At 41.7% G+C, this 21522-nt stretch overlaps 2 protein-coding genes across 3 annotated transcripts in view; one reads left to right on the top strand and one right to left on the bottom strand.

Annotated features, from left to right (window-relative positions):
• The window catches only part of RMC1 (regulator of MON1-CCZ1), a 29079-nt gene extending 20329 nt beyond the window's left edge, over positions 1-8750 (top strand). Inside the window, exons 19-21 of one of the 2 annotated variants that reach the window (XR_011361652.1) lie at positions 4800-5025; positions 5820-5926; positions 8598-8750. Coding sequence is in view for 1 of the 2 variants with exons in the window: in XM_069957695.1 (XP_069813796.1) it covers positions 4800-5025; positions 8598-8677 (306 nt within the window). In the remaining variant the exon portion in view is untranslated. The remainder of the gene's footprint in view (positions 1-4799; positions 5026-5819; positions 5927-8597) is intronic. The other variant, XM_069957695.1, reaches the window with a different exon arrangement.
• The window catches only part of NPC1 (NPC intracellular cholesterol transporter 1), a 43990-nt gene continuing 30846 nt past the window's right edge, over positions 8379-21522 (bottom strand). The window contains exons 14-25 of the mRNA XM_069957694.1: positions 20818-20932; positions 19865-19992; positions 18823-18963; positions 18243-18332; positions 17946-18136; positions 17700-17815; positions 16196-16325; positions 14116-14316; positions 13052-13283; positions 12773-12886; positions 12365-12527; positions 8379-9217 (exon numbers count right to left, since the gene is read on the bottom strand). Coding sequence (XP_069813795.1) covers positions 9135-9217; positions 12365-12527; positions 12773-12886; positions 13052-13283; positions 14116-14316; positions 16196-16325; positions 17700-17815; positions 17946-18136; positions 18243-18332; positions 18823-18963; positions 19865-19992; positions 20818-20932 — 1704 coding nt within the window. The 3' untranslated portion in view covers positions 8379-9134. The remainder of the gene's footprint in view (positions 9218-12364; positions 12528-12772; positions 12887-13051; positions 13284-14115; positions 14317-16195; positions 16326-17699; positions 17816-17945; positions 18137-18242; positions 18333-18822; positions 18964-19864; positions 19993-20817; positions 20933-21522) is intronic.

Here is a 21522-nt window from a genome sequence, read left to right as displayed (position 1 = left end):
TTACATTCCCTGAGGGGTGTAGTTTCCATAATGGGGTCACTTGTGGGGGGGTTCAACGGTCTTGGCAACACAGGGGCCTTTTGAATGCAACATGGCCCCTCGAAATCCATTCCAGCCAAATCCAGCCTCCAAAAGCCAAATGGCGCTCCTTCCTTTTGGAGGCTTACCCTGCACCCGTATGGCGCTTTATGTCCACATGTGGGGTATTTCCGTACTCAGGGGAAATTGCGGGGAAAAAGCACATTTTAGTGGGTTTTTTTTATCTTTTAACCCCTTGTGAAAATGAAAAAATCAAGACAAGATCAATAATTTAGTGTAAAAATTAAACATTTTTTACACTATATGTTAGTCTAGCCTTGATTTTTTTTCCTTTTCCACAAGGGGTTAAAAAAGAAAGTGAACACAAAACGTGTAGGGTAATTTCCCCTGAGTACGAAAATACCCCACATGGGGACATAATGTGCCATATGGGCAGAGGGTAAGCCACCAAAGGGACAGAGCGCCATTTAGAGGCTGGAATGGAGGATGGAGGCCATGTCGCAATTAAAAAGCTCCTGTGCTGCCAGGACAGTAGAAACCCCCCACAAGTGACCCCATTATGGAAACTACACCCCATAAGGAATCCAACAAGGGGGTACAGTGAGCATATGGACCCCACTGGTGACGGGCACATACGTGGAACATGTACCGTGAAAATAAAAAATACTATTTTTTCATTTTCACGCCACAAATGTGCCCGTCACCAGGGCTGCCCCCCTCGTTAGATTCCTTATGGGGTGTAGTTTCAGAATGGGGTCACTTGTGGGGGGTTTCTACTGTCCTGGCCGCACAGAGGCTTTGTAATTGCATCATGGCATCCTCTAATGGGAATGGCGGCCATACCTATTTAGCTGGGGAAAAGGGACAATTCTAATTTATTTGGGGGTATTAGGCCAATTATTAGTTTATAAGGTTGAAAATGACAGGTGTCCATCAAATTCAACCTGTGTTGATCCAGAGGAAGGCAAAAAAAAAACCCTCGTGAGGCAGACGACAGTAGCCTCATCACAGGGGAAAAATTCCTTCCCGACTCCATAATGGCGATCAGAATAATCCCTGGATCAACGTGACCCCTGAAATAGGAATAAGGGGAAGAATTTAGATAATGTAGAACCCCAATGACGTGTGGTGCGCCTTGAAGCGATCCTGTATGCAGAGGCCGGGGTGATCAGGACAGGTGTCACACTGGAAAATGGTGTCCTTCCTGATCCCCCTGTTACCCCACACTCTGCACTTCTTCTGGGGTCTCCTGTTTTCCAGTGTGGGGGACGTCACCTGGAAAATGTTGTCCTGGTGCGATAAGGGGTCCTTCATATCCAGAAGAGCTGGGTCCGCTCCATGGCTGCTAAATATTAGGGCTGGTATTACTGCTTCTGATATGTTCGGATCGTGCCGCAAGCTACAGCAGCGAGGGACCAGAAGAGGGGGTGCTGGTATAAAAGTTATCCCCGTACAGGTGGTAACCTTTATCCAGCAGTGGGAAGATCAGTTCCCGAACGATCTCCCCACTAACTCCAAGGATAGGGGGGCAGGATTTGTGTGTCCCTTCCTTCATACACTCTAAGGGTACGTGCACACTGCGGAATGGAGAAACATAACCCTTTGTGCATTCCGCAGCTGGCACCCGCCGGTGGACTGATGGAGGCGCACGTCTCCTCTCGTGTCACACTCCATTCTATGCACGGGCGGATTCCACCCTCTGTCCAAAGAATGAACACGTTCATTCTTTGGATGGACAACGGAATCCGCCCGTGCATAGAATGGAATCTATGACACGGGCGGAGACGCGCGCCTCCATCAGTCCGCCGGCGGGTGCCAGCTGCGGAATGCACAAAGGGTTATCCTTTGCCATTCCGCAGTGTGCACGTACCCTATATCTGTAAGTGTACCCTGAGGTACTGTCACAGAGTTTGTAGAATTTCACGCCATACCGTGATCTCTTATTGGGATGGTTCTGGCGGAAAAGACGTGTCTGGGGGGCAGCGTACGCTACGCTACCCCCAGACACGTCACTGGATGATGAGAACGATGAGGATGAATGGAGGAAGGTTCCCCCCCTTCATCCTCACTGGCTGTTTCGGTGTCGGAGGCAATAATAGCGTATGCCTCTGACGCCGAAAACACCCTGGGGGCCATCTTTATACGGGGATTGGTATATGAGGTATGTAAATGTGTAGTGGTGCAGTGTAAAACTTTATTCCATGTAGTGTGGTGTAGTGTAGTTTTGTACGTGTTTTTTTGACAGTAAGAAAAAAATATCCCTACGCCAAGAAAGGAGCTGCTGATAAATGCCGCACTTATGTGCGGCACTTATCAGCAGACAGTGGCGGTAGGATATAGGGGGGAAAAAACGCCCCTACGCCAAAATGGAGGAGTTGCTGATCAGCGGCGCTAGGGCGCAAAAAAATAAAAAATAAAAATTTGGGGGGGAAAAAAAAAAAATATATATCTTTTTAACCCAAAGCAACTGATCAGTGAATGATATTCACTGATCAGCCGCTAGGGGGCAGTAGAGTGACGCTGCCGGAGATTGCCAAGACCCGCCGAACTCAAGGACCCGAGCGTTTCAGAAGATTTCCGACGCTGGACGACCGAACCCGGAAGTGACCCGAAGAAGACGTGAGGACGGCGCGGACCGCAGATCTTCGCTCCGGACGCCCAGATCAGGTGAGTATGGTACACCTGCACCACACACACCTGTTCTGCACCCCTCAGCTACCTAGCTGGGGGGTGCAGAACCCGGCAAAACTGTGTTTTTACAGTATGATCGCCGTGATGGGCCGGCCGGTACTGGCCGGCCTATCACGGCGAGCGTGGGGGTGGCATCGGCGCCATGTTTGGTGGGGACACTTATGGCGATTGGTGCTATCTCGGACAGCACCAATCGCCATTGCTTTCCGGGTCACCGATGACCCGGAAAGCTGAATTTAGCTGCTATATGCTGATCTGTATTGATTAGCATATAGCAGCAATCGTCGGCACAGGAGGGGTTAATCACCCCCCGTGCCGACGAGCAGAGATGGCCTGCTATACATTATAGCAGGCCATCTTCCCCGACTGCTGTGTGTAAACACACAGCGATCGGGGAAACATCGGGCGTAAGTATACGCCCGTTTGCGTTAAAGCCCACCCTGCGGGGGCGTAAGTATACGCCCGTTTGCGTTAAAGCCCACCCTGCGGGGGCGTATACTTACGCCCGATGTTGTTAAGGGGTTAAAAGCTCTATTGCCCAGGCTTACCAGCATCTCTTTGCATATCTGCATTTTTAATGTGTCGCCCTCCCTTTCGCCTGGTCATGGCTCCTGGGGTCTTTACCAGGGCCCTGACAACTTTCCTGAAGCCTCTCCACACAAGGAGAAATGCTGTGATCCAGCGTCTAGTTAATATTCCTGACCAGTCTTAAAGGGGTTTGGCTGGATGATTAACCAGAAGTAATCCCTTCTTCTGTCCCAGACTATGGACCTAGCAATAACTCACAAAACTAGGGCTCCGGTTTTCCTTTGCTATAAGTGGAGTAAGAGAGGCACTAGAGCTGCAGAGAGGCAAGGGCATAGGCTTAAAGGGAAACTATTAGCAGGTTAGACAAATCTAACCTGCTTATACCCCTCTATAGCACCAGGGACGCTGGGATGGAAGATATGTGTCTCACCTTCCTCCTTGGCACTGATCCTGCGCCGTTGGCAGGCATAATCTTCGGCAGGGAGCATTTTTCGGGGCACTGCCCGGTCCCCACAGCGTCATCCAGCCCACTTGCTCCATTGGCTAGCAATGGAGCAAGCAGGCTGGCTGGGTGACGCTGTGGGGAAAATAACACTGGAGCACGGGTGAAAACACTTGAGAGCAGCTCTCTCTTTCACAAAGATAGTGTTAGAACAGTGATAGGTATAGTTCCACAGTTTATGGTACTACAAAAAGCTGTAGTGTAGCCCTGGCTTTAGAAGGGACTCAAGTGTTGGTATCAAATTAGATTGTGTTACAGGGTTATTTTGTTCTGCAAAAATTATTCCTTATCTACAAAATAGGGGATAACAAGCTGATCATTGGGGGTCCCAGACATGTGATACAGACAAATAAGAATTGTACCCCCAAATAAATGGTGCACACATGGGCAGCACTTCATTCTCTATTTGAATTTAAAGGGCAACTCCAGCGTTTTTTTTTTTATTTTTTTAGCTCATTTAACACACATTACAAAGTTATATAACTTTGTAATGTGTCTAAATAAGCGGTTTGCACCCCCCACCTACCCGATTACAGTCGACCCCCTCCTCTTCTCCCAGGCAACATTTTGTGACGATGTCAACACAGCAGCGGGCGGGCCAGGTCTTCATCCTCCTCCAGCGTCTTCAGGTAAAGTGAATGGGACATGAAAAGGCTGCTGGTGCACTTGCGCGGCAGCAGCCTTCTTATTGGCTGGACCGCATTACATGGCTTCCAGCTTGCTCAGCCCTGATTGGTGGAGCTTGCTGGAAGCCATGTGATGCGCTCCAGCCAATGAAAAGGCTGCTGCTGCGCATGCGCAACAGCAGCCTTTTCTCTCCCATTCACTTTACACAAACTAAAAGTGAGGGAATTCCGAAGACGGTGGCTGGAGGTTATGGAGTTGCGGGTGGCGGGAGGTTCAAGTGCCGATCGTCACTGGAGAGATGGTGAGTATTATCTGTGTGCGTGTCTGTGTTTTTTTATTTTTTATAGGTCCCACTGGAGTTGTCCTTTTTAAATGTTGCCTAATTTTCTGAAGTTAATATTTGTTTTTACAGAGACTTTCTACGGCCAATGATGAAATTGTTGAAGTTTTATTATCAAAGCACCAAGTTCTGGCAGCTCTGAGATTTGTACGCAGTATTGGCGGACATGACAGTGCCTCTGCCCGTAAATTCCTAGATGCAGCTAAGCAGACTAGTGATGAAATGCTTTTTTATACCGTCTTCCGCTTCTTTGAACAAAGAAACCTGCGTCTTCGTGGAAACCCTAATTTCACACCAGGTTAGTTGTAGTGATCAATGTTTGCAGTTATTTTATAGAATAAATAAGCATCTCTTTCGATTTAACTAAAAATAGGCTAATAATGTGTGTGATTCCATAATCTATGTGTTCACACCCCCTGCCTTCATCCATACAGCAAGTAGGCCGTGCATTTTTGTGCTCCTTGTTTTAAAGTGTCACTGTCATTATAACTTTAAAAATTTAAATCAACATATGTGATATAAATTCAAGGGCACTTTTTTAGACTCTTTTTTTTCCCCCCCAAAGCATCTAAACATAGGAAGTTCTTTGTTTCCCAGGTCATCTGCACTCTGAGAGAAGGCAGTCATTAGATTGACGGACACATTGGGCCCTGACACACTGTACTGGCCAAACTTGTGGTGCATTTACACAGACAGATTTATCTGACAGATTTTTAAAGCCAAAGCCAGGAATGGATTTGAGAAGGAGAAATCCCAGTGTTTCCTTTATGACCTGTTCCCTTTTACAGTCTGTTCCTGGCTTTGGCTTCAAAAATCTGTCAGATAAATCTCTGTGTAAACACACCATCAGTTTAGTCTTTTTTTTTTTTTTTTAAACAAACACAAGACTGAAAAGGAGACTTACCCTGGATTTCGGATTTCAGATAAGCTTTGTTAGAAAGCATGATTAAAAAAAATAAATGTAAATTGCAAACATGCATTATATCAGAAATCATTAGATTTAGAATGATTTAGAAAGTTATAATAACAGTAACACTTTAAATCAGAATATGTGCTTCAATTCACACTGAACTGTGCATGCTTTTTAAATAGACAGGAATAAGTAATATGCTTGGGAACGCATTGGCAACTGATTATTCCTATTGAATGGGGAATCACAGGAAGAAAAAGGAACAAGGAACATCTGCCCTGAGTTTTAGGTAAAAGATGAGAAGGAAATTATAAAGGGTCACTGCCACAAGCTCACCACAGATTTGCTTGTGTAGATGATAATGAATTTAATGCTGCTACTTTTCTTTCATTTTAAATCCATTGCACATTAGGAGTGAGTAGATGCAGTATCTGTTCTTTATCTAATTCTTTATGATGCTCACCTGGTTTGGGCTGAAAAGCTATTGCAAAAATTTAGTGAAACAGCTCATGTATCTTTAGGCATTCCAAAACAGTTCAACTACAGTATTTGAACACAGTCTTAACCTCTTAAAGGGGAAGTCTGGGCAAAATTATTTTAAGATATGATATTGCCCAACAAAAGTTATGAAAATTACTAAGAGACACTTATTTTGGAAAATGCCCCTTTAGTGCATTTTCCCTGCACTTACTACAGCATGGTGGGTTTACGTCTCTGTAAAGTTGGTGATGTCACATTACATAAACTGCCGACAACTGCTGCTCCAGTCTGTCCCACCGCTGCAGCAGGTTTTGGCAGTTTGTGACATGACATCACTAACTTTAGAGACCTGAACAGGCCATGCTGTAGTAAGTGCAGATAAAATGCACTATAGGTTTCATAACTTTTGTTGGGCAAAAACATATCTTAAAATTATTTTGCCCGGACTTCCCCTTTAAAGACCGCAGAAACACATTTTGTGGGAACTCTGCTGTCAGTTGGGCCCCCACTGTATGTATCAGGAATGGAGCAGTCTTCATTCCTGGTAGAATAATCCTTTACATGCTACGGTCAGATCATTACAGTGAGTTGTTCAGTGCAGTACTTACCCATCAGCTTCTAGATGACAAGATCTCTGACGTTAATAGGTCTCCACGGATGCCAGAGTGGAATCCCCTCTAAAATACCCCCCACCATATGAAATAAATACACTTTACCTTTGGCTTCCCTTTTTCTACATCAAAGAAAATACATATTAGGTATCCCACCTCCTGGAGATTAACAATTGGTTTTATACATGGCATTATCTTGCCAGTTCCCTGTCCCCAGTTTTCAGCTGCTGCTTTATTCTGAAGACACAAAAAAAATTTCTAAGCTTTTCTCTGTCTCCCCCGTCCATTTCAAGATAGCTGATGTAAACAAGTCCCTGGCAGGTTTTATCTTCATTATTGTAGCTTCTATGTAATGCTGGGAGGTCAAGTTGCTGATGAATTCACTGTGATTCTCTCTCTCAGCAATACAAAGTTCCTGATAGGGACTTGTTTACCTCAGCTGTCTACCTAGGAAGGAAGAGAGGGGTGGAGGGGGTTGAGAGACAGACTGAAAAGCTCAGATACAGTTTTGTATGTACTCAGCAGAAAGCAGGAGCTAAAAAGTGAGGGAAGGATGAGGTAATGACATTTATGGAATTGTTGGTCTCCAGGGGAGGGTTTGATTTACATATTTTATATAACTGGATAATCCCCAAGTACATCTTTTTCACCACTTCTGCACTCACTTGCATCAGCTTATCCCATTTGACTGACAGCCACTAGATAGGGGGACGCCTCCTGCACCTTATTTACATATTAACAAAAAGGCTTATCTTAATGGTGGAGAGGACTATGAAGATAAAAGAAAAGGTTATTCCCAAATCCTGACTAGCCCTTAACTTATTTACACCCATATTTTCCTAATGAGAGGTTCTGCCTTAAAAATTAAAATCTAGTATCCTGTAGCTGCTACTACGTGAAGCAAACTATGAACCAGTGTTGAGTGGGAGTTATAGAAATTGTTGTGTGAAAATGAATTTACACAAACTGTGACCAGCAATGATATATTTCCACCTATGAGTTTTTCTGCAAAAATAACCACACAAGCCCCTACCCAGGTCCATCGAGAGTTTTTTTTTTTTTTAATAAAAAGCTTTTTTGTGCCAAACTAGTAAAAGAAAATATTTTTACTGCATATAGGCATATATTTACAATGAAAAAAACTAAAATGAAAATCACTTTTCCCCCCCTCATTATCTCCCCATAAAAGGTAGGGGGAAGTTCTCACATGGCTTACGTCAACAAAATTATAGCTCTTAAGATGCAACAATGAAAGGAAAAAAGAGGGGAAAAGTTTCTGTATTTATTTACCTAATACAAAAATCGGTAAAAATGTTCCAGAGCAAAGTCAGTCAGATCATCATGTGTCACCCAAAACGATCAAAGGTTGCAGCTCAATTTCACCACTGTTGTCTTCACTCCATCTGAAGGCAGTACTTGGTAGACATCACATGGAGCCAAGGAACACTGCTGTTGTAGCATGTTTCATAAGCATGCAAAGCATTTTGTCCAAGTGGTGGGCATACATACAACGTATAACACGGCCGCTTTCCCTCTGCACCTTACATAGCACTATTAGAACCCTTCATAAACTTCTGATTTAATACAGGGGTGCTAAGAGACTTTAGAACAATAATAGTCAGCGTTAGGACATGCAGCCTTTAACCCGGATTTAACAAAACATTAGGAACAAACCATTTATTTGACATATTTTAATTAGAAAAAAACTATACAAGTACAGTTTAGTTTCCCTTAAAAATACAACAAACTGGAAGTTACATGTGGTCAGTGTCTCTCCACTCTACAGTTTCATTGAAAACACTGCTGCCAGGCAATGCACATATGGAGCAGGGCAGATCCTTTCACCTCCTCTTGTCTTCTTCCCTCCAGGAGAACACTGTGAAGAACACGTGACTTTATTCAAACAATGTTTTGGTGAACAGTCCCTGCTGAAGAGCTCCGCTTCCTAGCCTACATATAAAAGCTGTAGAAAATGTATTTATTACTCTATTAATAAAAGTCCATGCACCTTCTGATATAAAATGGTGGTATCCTGTATTTTTTCTTCATCTTGCATATATTATGTAAAATAGTTAATGTTTTAGGAACTCATTTAGTAAAATATACTATGTGATTCTCTGAAAAACATCCACATGTTAAACAAAAGGAGCAGGATAACTTGCATTGGTATTTGCATTTATAAAATATCTGGTTTCTCCATAAATTAAACAAAAGGTATGAAAAAATGTAACTTTTTTTTATACAGGTGAAAAGGCCCTTGAGTATATACTATAACACTGCTGTCCTGGTAGAGTCCGTTCCTGAGTCGACAGCTGCAACGTTTGTTCAGTGACGCTGTAAGAGCCGCATTGAGCTAATGAACCCTTTATCAGTGATTAAATGTTCCAATAAGTGTTTTTTGTCACCCTAGTGGTTAATAAGTCGCTCTTGTTCTGTGCCTCTTATTCTTTCCAGTGCAGCTTGTGCTTTAGCTTTATTCACCCGTGGCCCTAGAAGAAAAATATCACGACTATTAGTCATACAGGTATTATCAACACTGGTGGCCCCTATCCTTAACAGATTATATCATACATATAGATTGAAACAGGACCCATTCTAAAGGTTAATGGTGCAATCATAGCACATGGAGATACATTGGGTCATGACATATCACTTTTTACAGCCACTCATTCTGTAAAAGTTGAGCAAGTATTTCTATTCTTTCTATTTTTTTTTAGGAACCCTAGTGCACTGGTTCTGCCTCATCAACAAAATGTACATGAGAAACAGTCACTAATACTGTATGGCCAGATCCTGTTACACAGCAAAACACCAATGATACAAATCTGACATGATGTGAATAGGGCCTTAAAAATATTAGCGCTAGATTTTGATTACTTGCTGGGGGGCAATAATGCTATACACATGGTTTTGTTACATGAAACATTTTCAGCCCTGCACAATACAGAAGAGTTATATAAAGCAGTAAAATGTTCTGTCAGTAGTATAGATTATGGCATTATAAATATATTTCTTTATAATGAACCTACTAAAATAAGCTCATTGTTTACTTGAGAATAAAAAAAAGTGGTTACTGGTTTGTATATACAGAATTAACAAGTTTCTATTACATACACTCCTCAGGGTTTGTAAGAAGGTCTGCATTCTTATGTTATTGCAGTTCAGCCCCCTATTTATCTAAATGGTGACAAACTACAATGCCAGACATCACCCATGAACAAAAGAAACAACCCTTTAAAAAGTGTCAAAACGAGTTTGTGTAACGTCTAGAGACCTGCACACTGCTGTCTTAGCTGCGTTGCTGAAGCAGTGCATTGAAAGACCCTGCCTGTATCTACCTGCAGACTTTCAGTAAGGCTGATTTCACAAAAGTGTAATACCTACACATGTTTGCATCTGGATTACAAATGCTCGTCCTCATACAACCATGGTTCTAGTGATCCAAACTGACAGGATCAGATCTATAGAATCTATTCAAGCAGGGACTCACTTTCAAAATATACATGTGTTAATACAACTTGAGGCTATGTACACACAATGTACAGCCATTGTTGCACTGAAAACAATACAGAACGGCAGGAAATAATTGACATGTCAATTATTTTCACGAATAGACTTCAATGCAACACTTTATGACAAGAATGGCCTTTGTTTTAATTGAAAAAAAGGGCCATTCTTGTCAAAAAATATGTTGTGTCACATAGCCGAAGTCTGTATCACTGTGCTGCTGCATGTAGCTGACAAATCAGTTTGAGGTCTTGGCTCTATCATAGGCCCTCCTAGAAAAATATGGCTGCTTTCTACCCAAACAGTATCTGTTGAAAGGTTATGTGCAATATTGCAGCACAGTTTTATTGAAGTAAATGGGGCTAAGCTGCAACAGTGGTGCAGTTTTTTGGTAAAAAGCAGATGTTTTTCCAACCCTGGACAACCCCCATTCATCGTTAGGTCAATTAAATCTATTCTACCCCATACATGATCTAAGGGTGCCTTCACACGTACCGGATCCGCAGCGGATTTCATGCTGCGACTTTGCAGCACAATCCGCTGCGGATCCTGGTAGTGTAAAGGTCTATGGGGTTACATATCCGCAGTGGAATTTTAATTCCGCTGCGGATATGTAACCAGGCCTGGAGCATACATCAACTGCTCCAGGCTCCCGCTTGCTTCAGAGCCTCCCAGTATCTCCCGGCTGTCAGCCAATCAGTGCAACGATTGGCTGACCGCCGGGAGGCTCCAAAGCAAGCAGGAGCCTGGAGCAGATGATGTATGCTCCAGGACCGGCCCCTGCAGGTAATGTATGCTTGAGGCCGGGGTGGCCGGTGGTTAAAGGGGCCGGGTCACATATCTGCAGAGGAATGAATTTTCCGCTGCGGGTATGTGACCCCATAGGCCATCATTATACTGCAAACTCGCAGTGTGAAATCCGCTGCGGATCAGGTACGTGTGAAGCTACCCTAAAAGTAGACACCTGGCACATAAACTTCCCCACAGAACATAATAATGGGCCCCTTAATTTTGAATCACCTAAAATAAGACAATTTATACATATCCTCACACATGCAATAGAAATTAGGAGACCAAAATGTTTTGTAGCCAACAACTGTTTTATGTAGTGTGCAGAGGGTCCTACATGTGTAGATGCAACCATCTAAATGAGCATTTAGAAAAAAAAAAAATGCCCTCTACCTAAATGTGACTGGAGGCACATCTCTCTGACTGGTAAAAGAGGGGTACTGACATAGTACTGCCACTATAGTGACTAGTCTCTAGCACAGCAAGCAATTCTTGTTAGTAATGGCTGCTAGCTCTGTTAGATGCTACAGTACACTGGTAATACAGAGTCCTCTTCTGTCTACTGTATATTCTAATGCTAAAATGCATTTGAATATACAGTACAAGAGGATAGGGCTTTTTTTAATGCTGTGCATACAGTGCCAGTGGTAAAACAGTATCGAGACCAGGACATGGGTGGCAGCAGAAAGCCCCACATAGGCTCTTACTGCTGACACTCTTAGTATGTAACAAAAAGTCTCCAGCATATGCCTATTGAGTACTGAACACAAATTCTGAGCTGATTATTTTCTTCATGCATCTATATAGTGACTTGAGCTTTATTCTTTTTAGAGTGCTCCAAATACCATATACAGCTGTAGACTTTAACCAGGGAAAAACTTTTTATTTATTTTTAAGATAAAAAAAGACCAGCAGTAAATACCTGCTCCAATCCTCTGCTGCTGCCATTCTAACCGTCCTTAGCCCCTAGTGTTTCTTCCTGCTTTAATGTCGTCCCAACCTTCCAGCAGTTACCAACTCAACCAATCACTGGCTGAGGTGGGTCACTGCTGTGGTTAGTGATTTACTGATCACTTCCTGTAGGTTTGAGACATCAGCAGTGGCAGGAAAAAGCAAAGCCGACTGGGTGCTGCCAGAACAGCAACAGCAAAGGGGACTAAAGCAAACATGGGATTTTAGTGGTAAAATAAAAAAGTAACATATGAGATGTCTCTAGGGCTGCGGTTATATGCTTGCTTCATTTTGAAAAAGTGAATGTCCAAGGGGAAATGCAAGCAGAGTGAATACTTATCCGGACACAGTGAAATTCTTCTACTGGTCATCGCAGCTCTCACACTCACCTACGTAACTGAGAAGAACTGGTAGAAATATGAGGCCATGGGCAGCTCCCAGCAGTACCATAGACAAGTACATTCTGAAGTAGAAGACCTTGAATATCTGAGACTTAGACAGGCCCAGCACGCCAATACCTACAAACTTTGTCAGAGTGATTCCACTGAACACCTAGAGGAAACAACAAAATGGAAAACATTCACATATGAAAAAATACAAAGATGACCACGACTAATATTATAATCAGAGATGATTAGATGGGTCCAGGCCACTCATTTGGCACTGTTATCGATTACATTATTACCTACAGGGCTAGGTGTACACCAATTATAAATGTGTAATATCACTGATGGCTGTTCTATTATAATAACTATTTAAATAAAGGCTCAACAATTTAAGAAAAAAAAAAAACTCACCGAGCTGCCCATGTGCGCCAAAGCATCCTGTGCACGTAGTGCTCTAGTTCCTTTTGTGCTCACAGAAAACGCCCTAGTCACGTGACTACAGAACTCTACAGAGATACCACAGCACTGCAACGAAAACACAATGGTTGTTCATAACACAAATTACAAAAGACCTCCATTATTATAGGTTGCTATCACAGGCTTATTCTTGATATACTTTTCTAGACCAAAGTTTGCTCTGTAATTCTATTCCAGATCACTATATACAGGCCACACAATTAGGAGACTTACCATAACCAAATTCACCAGAGAAACCGCATTCAGGCTGATGCTCCAGAGCCACATGACCCCAATCATGTTGACAAGGATCATAGATATGGTTACACACATCAAGACAGCAGACCACACCTCAAACCCCAGTAGGATCACAGCCACAAAGAATATAGCAGCCAGCGACAGGCAGAGGTTGAACACTGTGTCATCCACGATAGTTAAATACTGCTCATAAAATACATAGAAAACACTACAAAAGATGGAGAGAATTGGAGAATTAAATGGCTTCCAGGGACATGGCATTCCTTATCTCAGATACTCTCTCATTACAGAGGTTGTCACTTTTTCTATATGTTATAACTTCTCAATATTTACTAAGGTCTCACTTGCTAAAGCTCAATTTATCTTAATGATATTTTGCAGACTATGCACAGTCTCTATCACACTTGAGCTCTAAGCATGATATAGAGCTAACAGAATCCCTTTAAAGGGCTACTTTGGCACGCTAAAACTTTTTATATAATGCTGGCCTTATATACAACATAATAATATCTAACCATACTCCTCCGGTGTCCTCCTGTGGTGCCTCTGGGTTCCCTGCAGACCGCTGCCACTTCCAGGATGAACTCTTCTCAGCAGTGACAGCTCGCTCAGCCAATCACTGACTGAGACAAGTTTATCTCAGAAGTGGAGACTCAGACACTGCATTAGGTAAAGATAAGATGTTTATTATGTGTTTTATATAAAGCAGCATTATATAATATGTTTTAAAGAACCAGAGTACCCCTTCAGATGATGTCAGGGGAAAGAAGAGCTGGGTATATTTGATTTCTCTAGTCTTTAACTGTGCTGAACATTCATGTGTGCAGAGAGATCAGGGGAGAGAACAGTCAGCTGAACAAACATTTAGGTGTATGACTACCTTATGGCTCTACATTCTTTCCCTATGGTAACTAAAGGTTAATGCTACAAACACACAAGTTTAGCAGAAAGCAGAAGTTGTTCACCAGAATGCTTACAAGTGACTGCAAAGAAATACAGCTTGTCATAACAAAATAACACATCAATATTCTGGAAAATACCTGTAAGCAAATACACTGTAATTCTTGCTAGTGGTATCCATGCTCTCTGTAATGTTAGTTGCAATCATTCGTGCTTTCCGTAAAGCATCAATGAAGTCTGAGGAGTTATGGAGAATGGTGTGATAGGTCATAAAATAGCTGGCCCCAACATCTGTGTCATTGGAGAGCAGGTTAACAGCAGAGCCGTATGCTGCATGTCCCCTACGAAATAAAGTTACATACAGATAATCATAATGTTCCTGTTTACAGTACAAGTCATAGATGGTAAAAACAAAGATACAAGCTTCCCTTACGTCCCATTGGCATCACAACATATGGGGTAAATTTGCCCCTGCGAGCCCCTGGGACGAAGGAATATTTAATGAAAAAATAACAATTAAATTTTAATCCCCTCCTCCATGAGGTATAAATAGGCTCCACCTCCTCCTAGACCTCAGTCTTTTTTTACTTCGTAGAGTAGGTGATTTTCGTAAAGACAAGAATTTCTTTATCCCTTTCGCAGGAAAGAACAAGGGGAGAAAGGCTTCAAAACCTTCAATATTCAGATGGATCTGTGACTCCATTGCCTTATGTTACTCCTCTGCTGATCTGGATCCACCAGAATTTACCAGGGCTCACTCTACTAGAGCTGTGGCCTCCACTTGGGCAGAGCGTGCCGCTGTGCCACTTGAGGACATATGCCAGGCAGCTACCTGGTCGTCTTTGACTACCTTTGTGAGATATTTCAGGCTGGATACTTCTTTCTTGTCAAGAACAACCTTTGCAAGATCTGTTCTTAATGCGGACGTAATAAATAACCCGCCCATTGGGGATAATGCTTGCTAATTCCCCATATGTTGTGATGCCAATGGGACGTAAGGGAAGCTAAAATTATTATGTTAATTTGTTTTCCCTAAGACCCATTGGCATCACAAGACTCCCTCCCTGTGTTTTATGTTTCTTTATAATTAGACTGAGGTCTAGGAGGAGGTGGAGCCTATTTATACCTCATGGAGGAGGGGATTAAAATTTAATTGTTATTTTTTCATTAAATATTCCTTCGTCCCAGGGGCTCGCAGGGGCGAATTTACCCCATATGTTGTGATGCCAATGGGTCTTAGGGAAAACAAATTAACATAATAATTTTAGCTTATCACTCCTATAATCCAGTAAACACTGGATTAATGGTCGAAGAAAATAGAACATAATAGTCTAAAACCACTGAGCTCTTAAACTGTATCCTCATAGGATAGCCATATCTGTGACCTAAAACTCCGAACATACCACGGCTTTTACTAAGGTTGAGCTAGACTATATAGTTTAAGAATGTAAACTTTACCTTACATACGTTCTAACTAGAGATGAGTTCAACTTAAGCATGCTAAGGTCCATCCAAACCCGAGTGGGTGGCATTTGATTAGTGGTGGCTGAAGTTGGATGTCACCCTAGGGAGTCCTGGAAAACTTGGATACATCTTATTGCTGTATCTATGGTTTCCAGACAACCTTAAGGGTCCATCCAAATTCTGAAGACACCGCTAATGAAATGCTGCACGTTCGGGTTCGGACAGACCCCAGCATGCTCGAGTTGCGCTCATCTCTAATTTCAACATTATCATGAAACGTCCCGTGTTAATAACAGTTTCATGAAAAGTCTTCAAACTTTAACAAGTAAACTGTGAAAAGTTTAGATTCAAAGTTAGGCGAAAGTTTACAAGTTAACAAGCTACAAGAGCAAGCTGTGACAGTAAACCCTGGTCACTGTTACAGCCGCAGGTGCCACAGCTGCAGCACTATTGACACAGAGAAGTGCATTATAATAGACATCAAGGGAGGCTCAGAATTGCTAGTGCTGCATGCAGTAGTGCTAGATATATGTAACTATGTCAGGACCAACACTGCGTTCATGATACAGCAATTGGTAGCAGAAGAGGAGTTGCACTGCCCTTTACTGCTGCCAAAGTAAAAAAAAAAAAAACAAACAAAAAAAAAACCCCACAAAGTAATTCTTTAATACAGTGGAAATACCAACAATTATGTTCCAGAAAAAAGAACATATGCAGACCATACTGGTTCACTGGTTTATAAAACTATAAACTTACCCTTTACCACACTTAGGATTGGGGTTGTCAGAAAGAAACATTGGCAGGAACTTCATAAACTCCTCTTCCTCTGGCCTCCGTTTCCCTTCAGGAGTCAAACTACGACATCGAACACATGATGGATTCTCAACTAAAATAAAAGAGATGAGGGGTGCTGAGCAGCGATAATAGAACACTATATATCAGCGAGCCAGACAAATATATAAATTACTGGTGATATTCTCACATATGAAGATACACTTGAATGTAAGATAAGAGACAGATTTTTCTAGATTTCAGGCTGTCAGTCATTGTTTGCACAATAAATGGAGATAAGTTAGACCTTAGATTTAGCCTATAATAGTAACGTACAGTATCACAGCTGATAGCACAAAGGTTACATTGATGGACTCTGCACATCAACAATGTTTACTCTGCCATATTCCTCTTGTAGCAATACAAGTTTTGTCTGAGAATCTTTCTAAAAAGCTGTACTGCCTACTGGACTTTGACTGTTTGCTGAGGCTTTGGCATCCAGCTCTTTCTATATTATCAAATATAATGCGGCGAATGTCATTACATCAGCTTGCATAGCTACTTATAGCCTAAAAATGTGCTTTTTCTAATCCTAGATAACCCCTTTAAAAAGGATGGATGGAGACATGTGTACCAATCACTGCCAAAATGCCCATAAAGCTATACAGATAGTGTAACAAAGCCCCCAGGACTGTTTCCAAACATGTATCAGCTTTCCTTATATCCCCAAAAATTAGCTTTGTAAATTTCCCACACCAAATGTAAATTACCCTTAGCTAGGCATGTGGGCGACCGTCAGCGTCGTACTAGTCATGGATGGCGCGCTCAAGTGACTACATCCATGACTAGTTCGGCGCAGAGCACCGCCCACATGGACATTTCACAAAGTAAATTTTCTGGGAATAGGTGGAAAGCAGACAAGGTGTCAGTTAAACATTTGGAAACAGTGCTGGGGGCCTGCATTACACTACTGTATGTATAGCTTTCATGGGCTTTTTGGCAGTGATTGGATCCCTAAAAGTTAGGGTCCCAATATCCACAGCAGGACTTGCAGCGGTGTTAAGCTCATTTGAAGCCTGCTTAGGGTCATTTCACACACAGCATTCTGTTTATGTAACAAAAAACACCTTTGCAATTATTGATGCAGATTTTTTGAGTCAAAGCCAGGGAAGAATTTAAAAGGAATGGGGAATACAAGGATGGACCTGTACTAGGATTCACTTGTGGATTCAATAAGAAGGAGAAGTTTACATCCTTCCTTTCACTAGCATGTCCACATCAGTCTCTGCCTGGGCCTACACTTATGCTTCAGACCACTTCCTCCTGCAATGGTGCTTCCTGGAGCATATACACTAAATACTTACAGGATGCACATGCACAAACTTTTAGGACACAACACAAAATGACACATATTTACCTCAAGGGACTGTTCACAACATGACAATCTAATAGACAGAGATGTGTAACAAACTATAAAAGGATAGGTTACCTGAAGCATTGCAGAACCTCTCTGTATTATTATACACTCTACAACAAGTAGACTGAGGCTTCACCCAGTCAAAGTAATCATCAAGCCAGGACGATGGGGCATAACCAATCTTTGTGCTAAAATGATACAAAAGATAGACCAATTTTAGACACTGGGAAAAAAATTACTTCTGTACAGACTAGCTTTATAAAATGTAATAGGATAGGAAACTAAAAAAAGTTAGTTTTCAGCTCCTGAATGACTTACTAGTTGTCCATTTGTGCTGCATTATAAATCTGTTGTACGAGTGAGTTGTTACTGCAGCCGGCACCGCCACACACCATAGCCTGCCCCTCCTTTGTTTTATAATCGTGACCCTCTTCCACCACAAAGTACACAGGCGGACCACTGTGCATGTATTTATTGAGGGAGTCAAAATAATTCAGCACATAGGAATCCTACAACAAGAATAGGAAAAAGAAGTAACATGGTGTTGACAAATGCATATAGTGGAGGACATTCAACAACTCCTGAAAGGAAATATCAAGCAGGGGCTAGACTTACATCTGGCATAGACAACGACTGGTCCAAACCAATGTCTACTTTATTAATCACCGCAATACTGAAGGAAAGCATTCCGACAAAGACTGATACCTAGAACAGATTATAAAGGAGGCAAGTAAGCAGATGTAACCAGCAATGTTCAATAAACACATCTTTAATAGAAATAAATACATTTTATATCTATATATAAACACACCAGGTATGATCCTCCCAAGTCAACCTGTGTGCTGCCAGAATTTAGATGTATAAGGCCATCACACAGCATGGAAAGGGGAAATCTGCAATAAATCTTTGCAGCCTAAACGGACATGCTGCCATGGCTGCAGATTAACTTTCATGTTCATTCTGTGCAAATTTGCATTGTGAGACAGAGTTCTCAAAAACTCAATTCTCAGTGCTGCTCCTCTAACAGGCCACGTTTTTTACACATTCAAATCCACTGCAGTAAATCCACCATGTAACCGACATCAGTCAAAATAGCCTAAGGCGGGGTCACATATGCCCACTTATTTGGAGCTGGATTATTATTCCATTTGCCGTATATACGAGTACATTTCATGCAGTAATAAATAAGACATACCACTATTGGCCTCATCCAGTCTTTCAATATTAATGGAGAATAAATCTTTTTGAAGAAGAGGAAGAGCCAACTCTTTGGTTTGCCAGACCCCCGAGTTTTCTTACATCCTGGCACACAGCAGAGAATGTCCAATCTACTTTTCTATTGAGAAAAAAAAGCTGGGTTAGCCATAGAATAATGTTATCATCATCATCTGACTTAGCTTAGTCATGTTTTATCATGGAGAAGAATATGCATACCAATAAACAACAAATGTATATGAGCAGCAGAAGAATTTACAATATATCTGATGGTAAGGCTAGAGGAAGTTCCAATAGACTGTTGTGAAACACACTCCAACCAAGGAACCAAGACTGCCCTGCAATAACACGCACATTTGGCCACAGACATACACATGTTTAACAGAACATTTATAACCCCATGTCCTGAAAGAATCTGATAAATACATGGGGGGGGGGGGGGGTGTCTATCAATAGCCCTGTGCCTGTTTTCAGCCGTTGATAATTGACATGCACAAAGCGTAAGGAGAAGCCTGTCAATCACTGGCGGTTGGGAGGAGCCGCAGAGGAGCGCAGATTCATCTCAGGCAGCACATGGTTGCTTTCTAGGTTTGAGAGCTAGTAAAATACACTGCAGTATCAGGGAGACCCCACTGGAAGCAACATACCTGCCCCAATGTTATGGTGCCCTCAGCAAGGGTGATAGAATATTCTAGCAACATGCCATCAGTATATAAGATCAGACTATTCATTTACTGTTTAAGCCCAAGCAATCCTTGCTTTCAACTATAAAATTAATATTGGGGAATATTTATGAATGTTTACACCACAAGATGTAAGCTTTAACAAAATCCTCCTATGCCTTCCTGCAGCAGCTGCTATTGATAGCTGTAATTTATGACTAAAGGAGAAAATAAAAAGAAGGCCTTTTATCATAAATCGCAAAGTTTGAACCCATATATAGTATATTTAAAACCTGTAATAGTAGTAATTTTGGACGTAAGAAATGATTCTTCTGAAGCATAAACTATCCACATATTCACCTCTTGTCTCTTGATATCCAGGCTAAGTAAGCTCACAAAGCAGGTTATCTGGAGCAGAAAGTCAAAAAAGACAGCCATCCCAGCAAACATGGAAAAGGTCCGCACAGCTGGCATGGATGATAGCGCTCCTAGGGGGAATACAATTATAAAATCACAGAAATACGCCTGCAAATGATCGCTGACATATATATTATACCACACTAATAGCAAAAAAAATCACAGAAGGGGTATATACTACACTCTAAAACTTGACTTTTAATAAATATCTTATAAAAAACATAGCCCCACAAAACAAACAAAGAAAGAGAGGAGCCCCCTATCAAATAATATCCTCCTCGCAAAATAAGGCAACCAGGTGATACAATAATTTAAGGTAAGAGTATTGCAAACTTTCTTACCTATTAGATGAATAGGATGTAGTATCACTCCAGATGTTTTAACAGGGAGAGGACAATTGGTTAGTGACAAACAGAAAACATATGGAGACAGTTGCCCAACTGTCTCCATATGTTTTCTGTTTGTCACTAACCAATTGTCCTCTCCCTGTTAAAACATCTGGAGTGATACTACATCCTATTCATCTAATAGGTAAGAAAGTTTGCAATACTCTTACCTTAAATTATTGTATCACCTGGTTGCCTTATTTTGCGAGGAGGATATTATTTGATAGGGGGCTCCTCTCTTTCTTTGTTTGTTTTGTGGGGCTATGTTTTTTATAAGATATTTATTAAAAGTCAAGTTTTAGAGTGTAGTATATACCCCTTCTGTGATTTTTTTGGAATACAATTATATCATTCAGTTACAGGATGTTAGTAGGTAAAATAAAGAGTAGGAGAGTATATAACCAATCGAACAAGCAAAATGTATTTGTATATTATTTAATATGACTGTATGAAAACAGAAATGTAAGGCTAAAGTAAAGATAAACCATTAACATTAGGATGAGAAATTACCTAAGAAAAAGGCCACGGTTTCAGAGAATGAGGAGAGAAATATGCTGGGGGCTATGTCACCCAGGACTCTTCCAATCTGCTCATCAAGTTTTTCCCCTTGAAGTCGTTCATCCCTCTGTAAAACAACAATTATGTATATAATAATAATTTAACTGGAAATAACCAATTACCCCTCAAATTCAATGCCCCCTACTGGTAAGGATTATTGGACTTATAGTAGGTGCACACAAGCATCACAGAGCAATCACAGCTTTAAAGGGTCAGTATAGAAACAGGTCCCAATGAATTCTGACACAGATAGCCCCTTGAAGATGGGGTCCTTCAGTTTCTCGGTTTTATCTGTCATCCCCCGACAGCCTGCAGAGCTTGTGGCACCACTGGGTAGATATCAATAACAGCATTCAGAACCCTAGCATTGTTGTATCCTCCTGTGGTGTACGAACTGCTTCTTTGCATAGTCATTGAGCGCACCGTGCGTACAGAACAGCGAGGGGTACCTGTGCTAGGTGGGGAGAGAAGAGCGCTGCCAAGCAATTCTCTCCGCTCATTCTAGCAGCCCTGGGGGTCTGAACACCCAGACTCCTGATAACTGATAACTACTTTGACATTTGAAAAGTTTTTTGTTAGTTATTAGCCAGTACTAAAGAAGTCTATGCTATACTATCAAAAAGTCAAAGAAAATTAAATTAAGACTAATTTTAGTGT

Source organism: Dendropsophus ebraccatus, chromosome 2 (assembly GCF_027789765.1).
Source record: "Dendropsophus ebraccatus isolate aDenEbr1 chromosome 2, aDenEbr1.pat, whole genome shotgun sequence".
Taxonomy (NCBI): Eukaryota; Metazoa; Chordata; class Amphibia; order Anura; family Hylidae; genus Dendropsophus; species Dendropsophus ebraccatus.
This window is presented reverse-complemented; position numbering and strand designations above follow the sequence as displayed.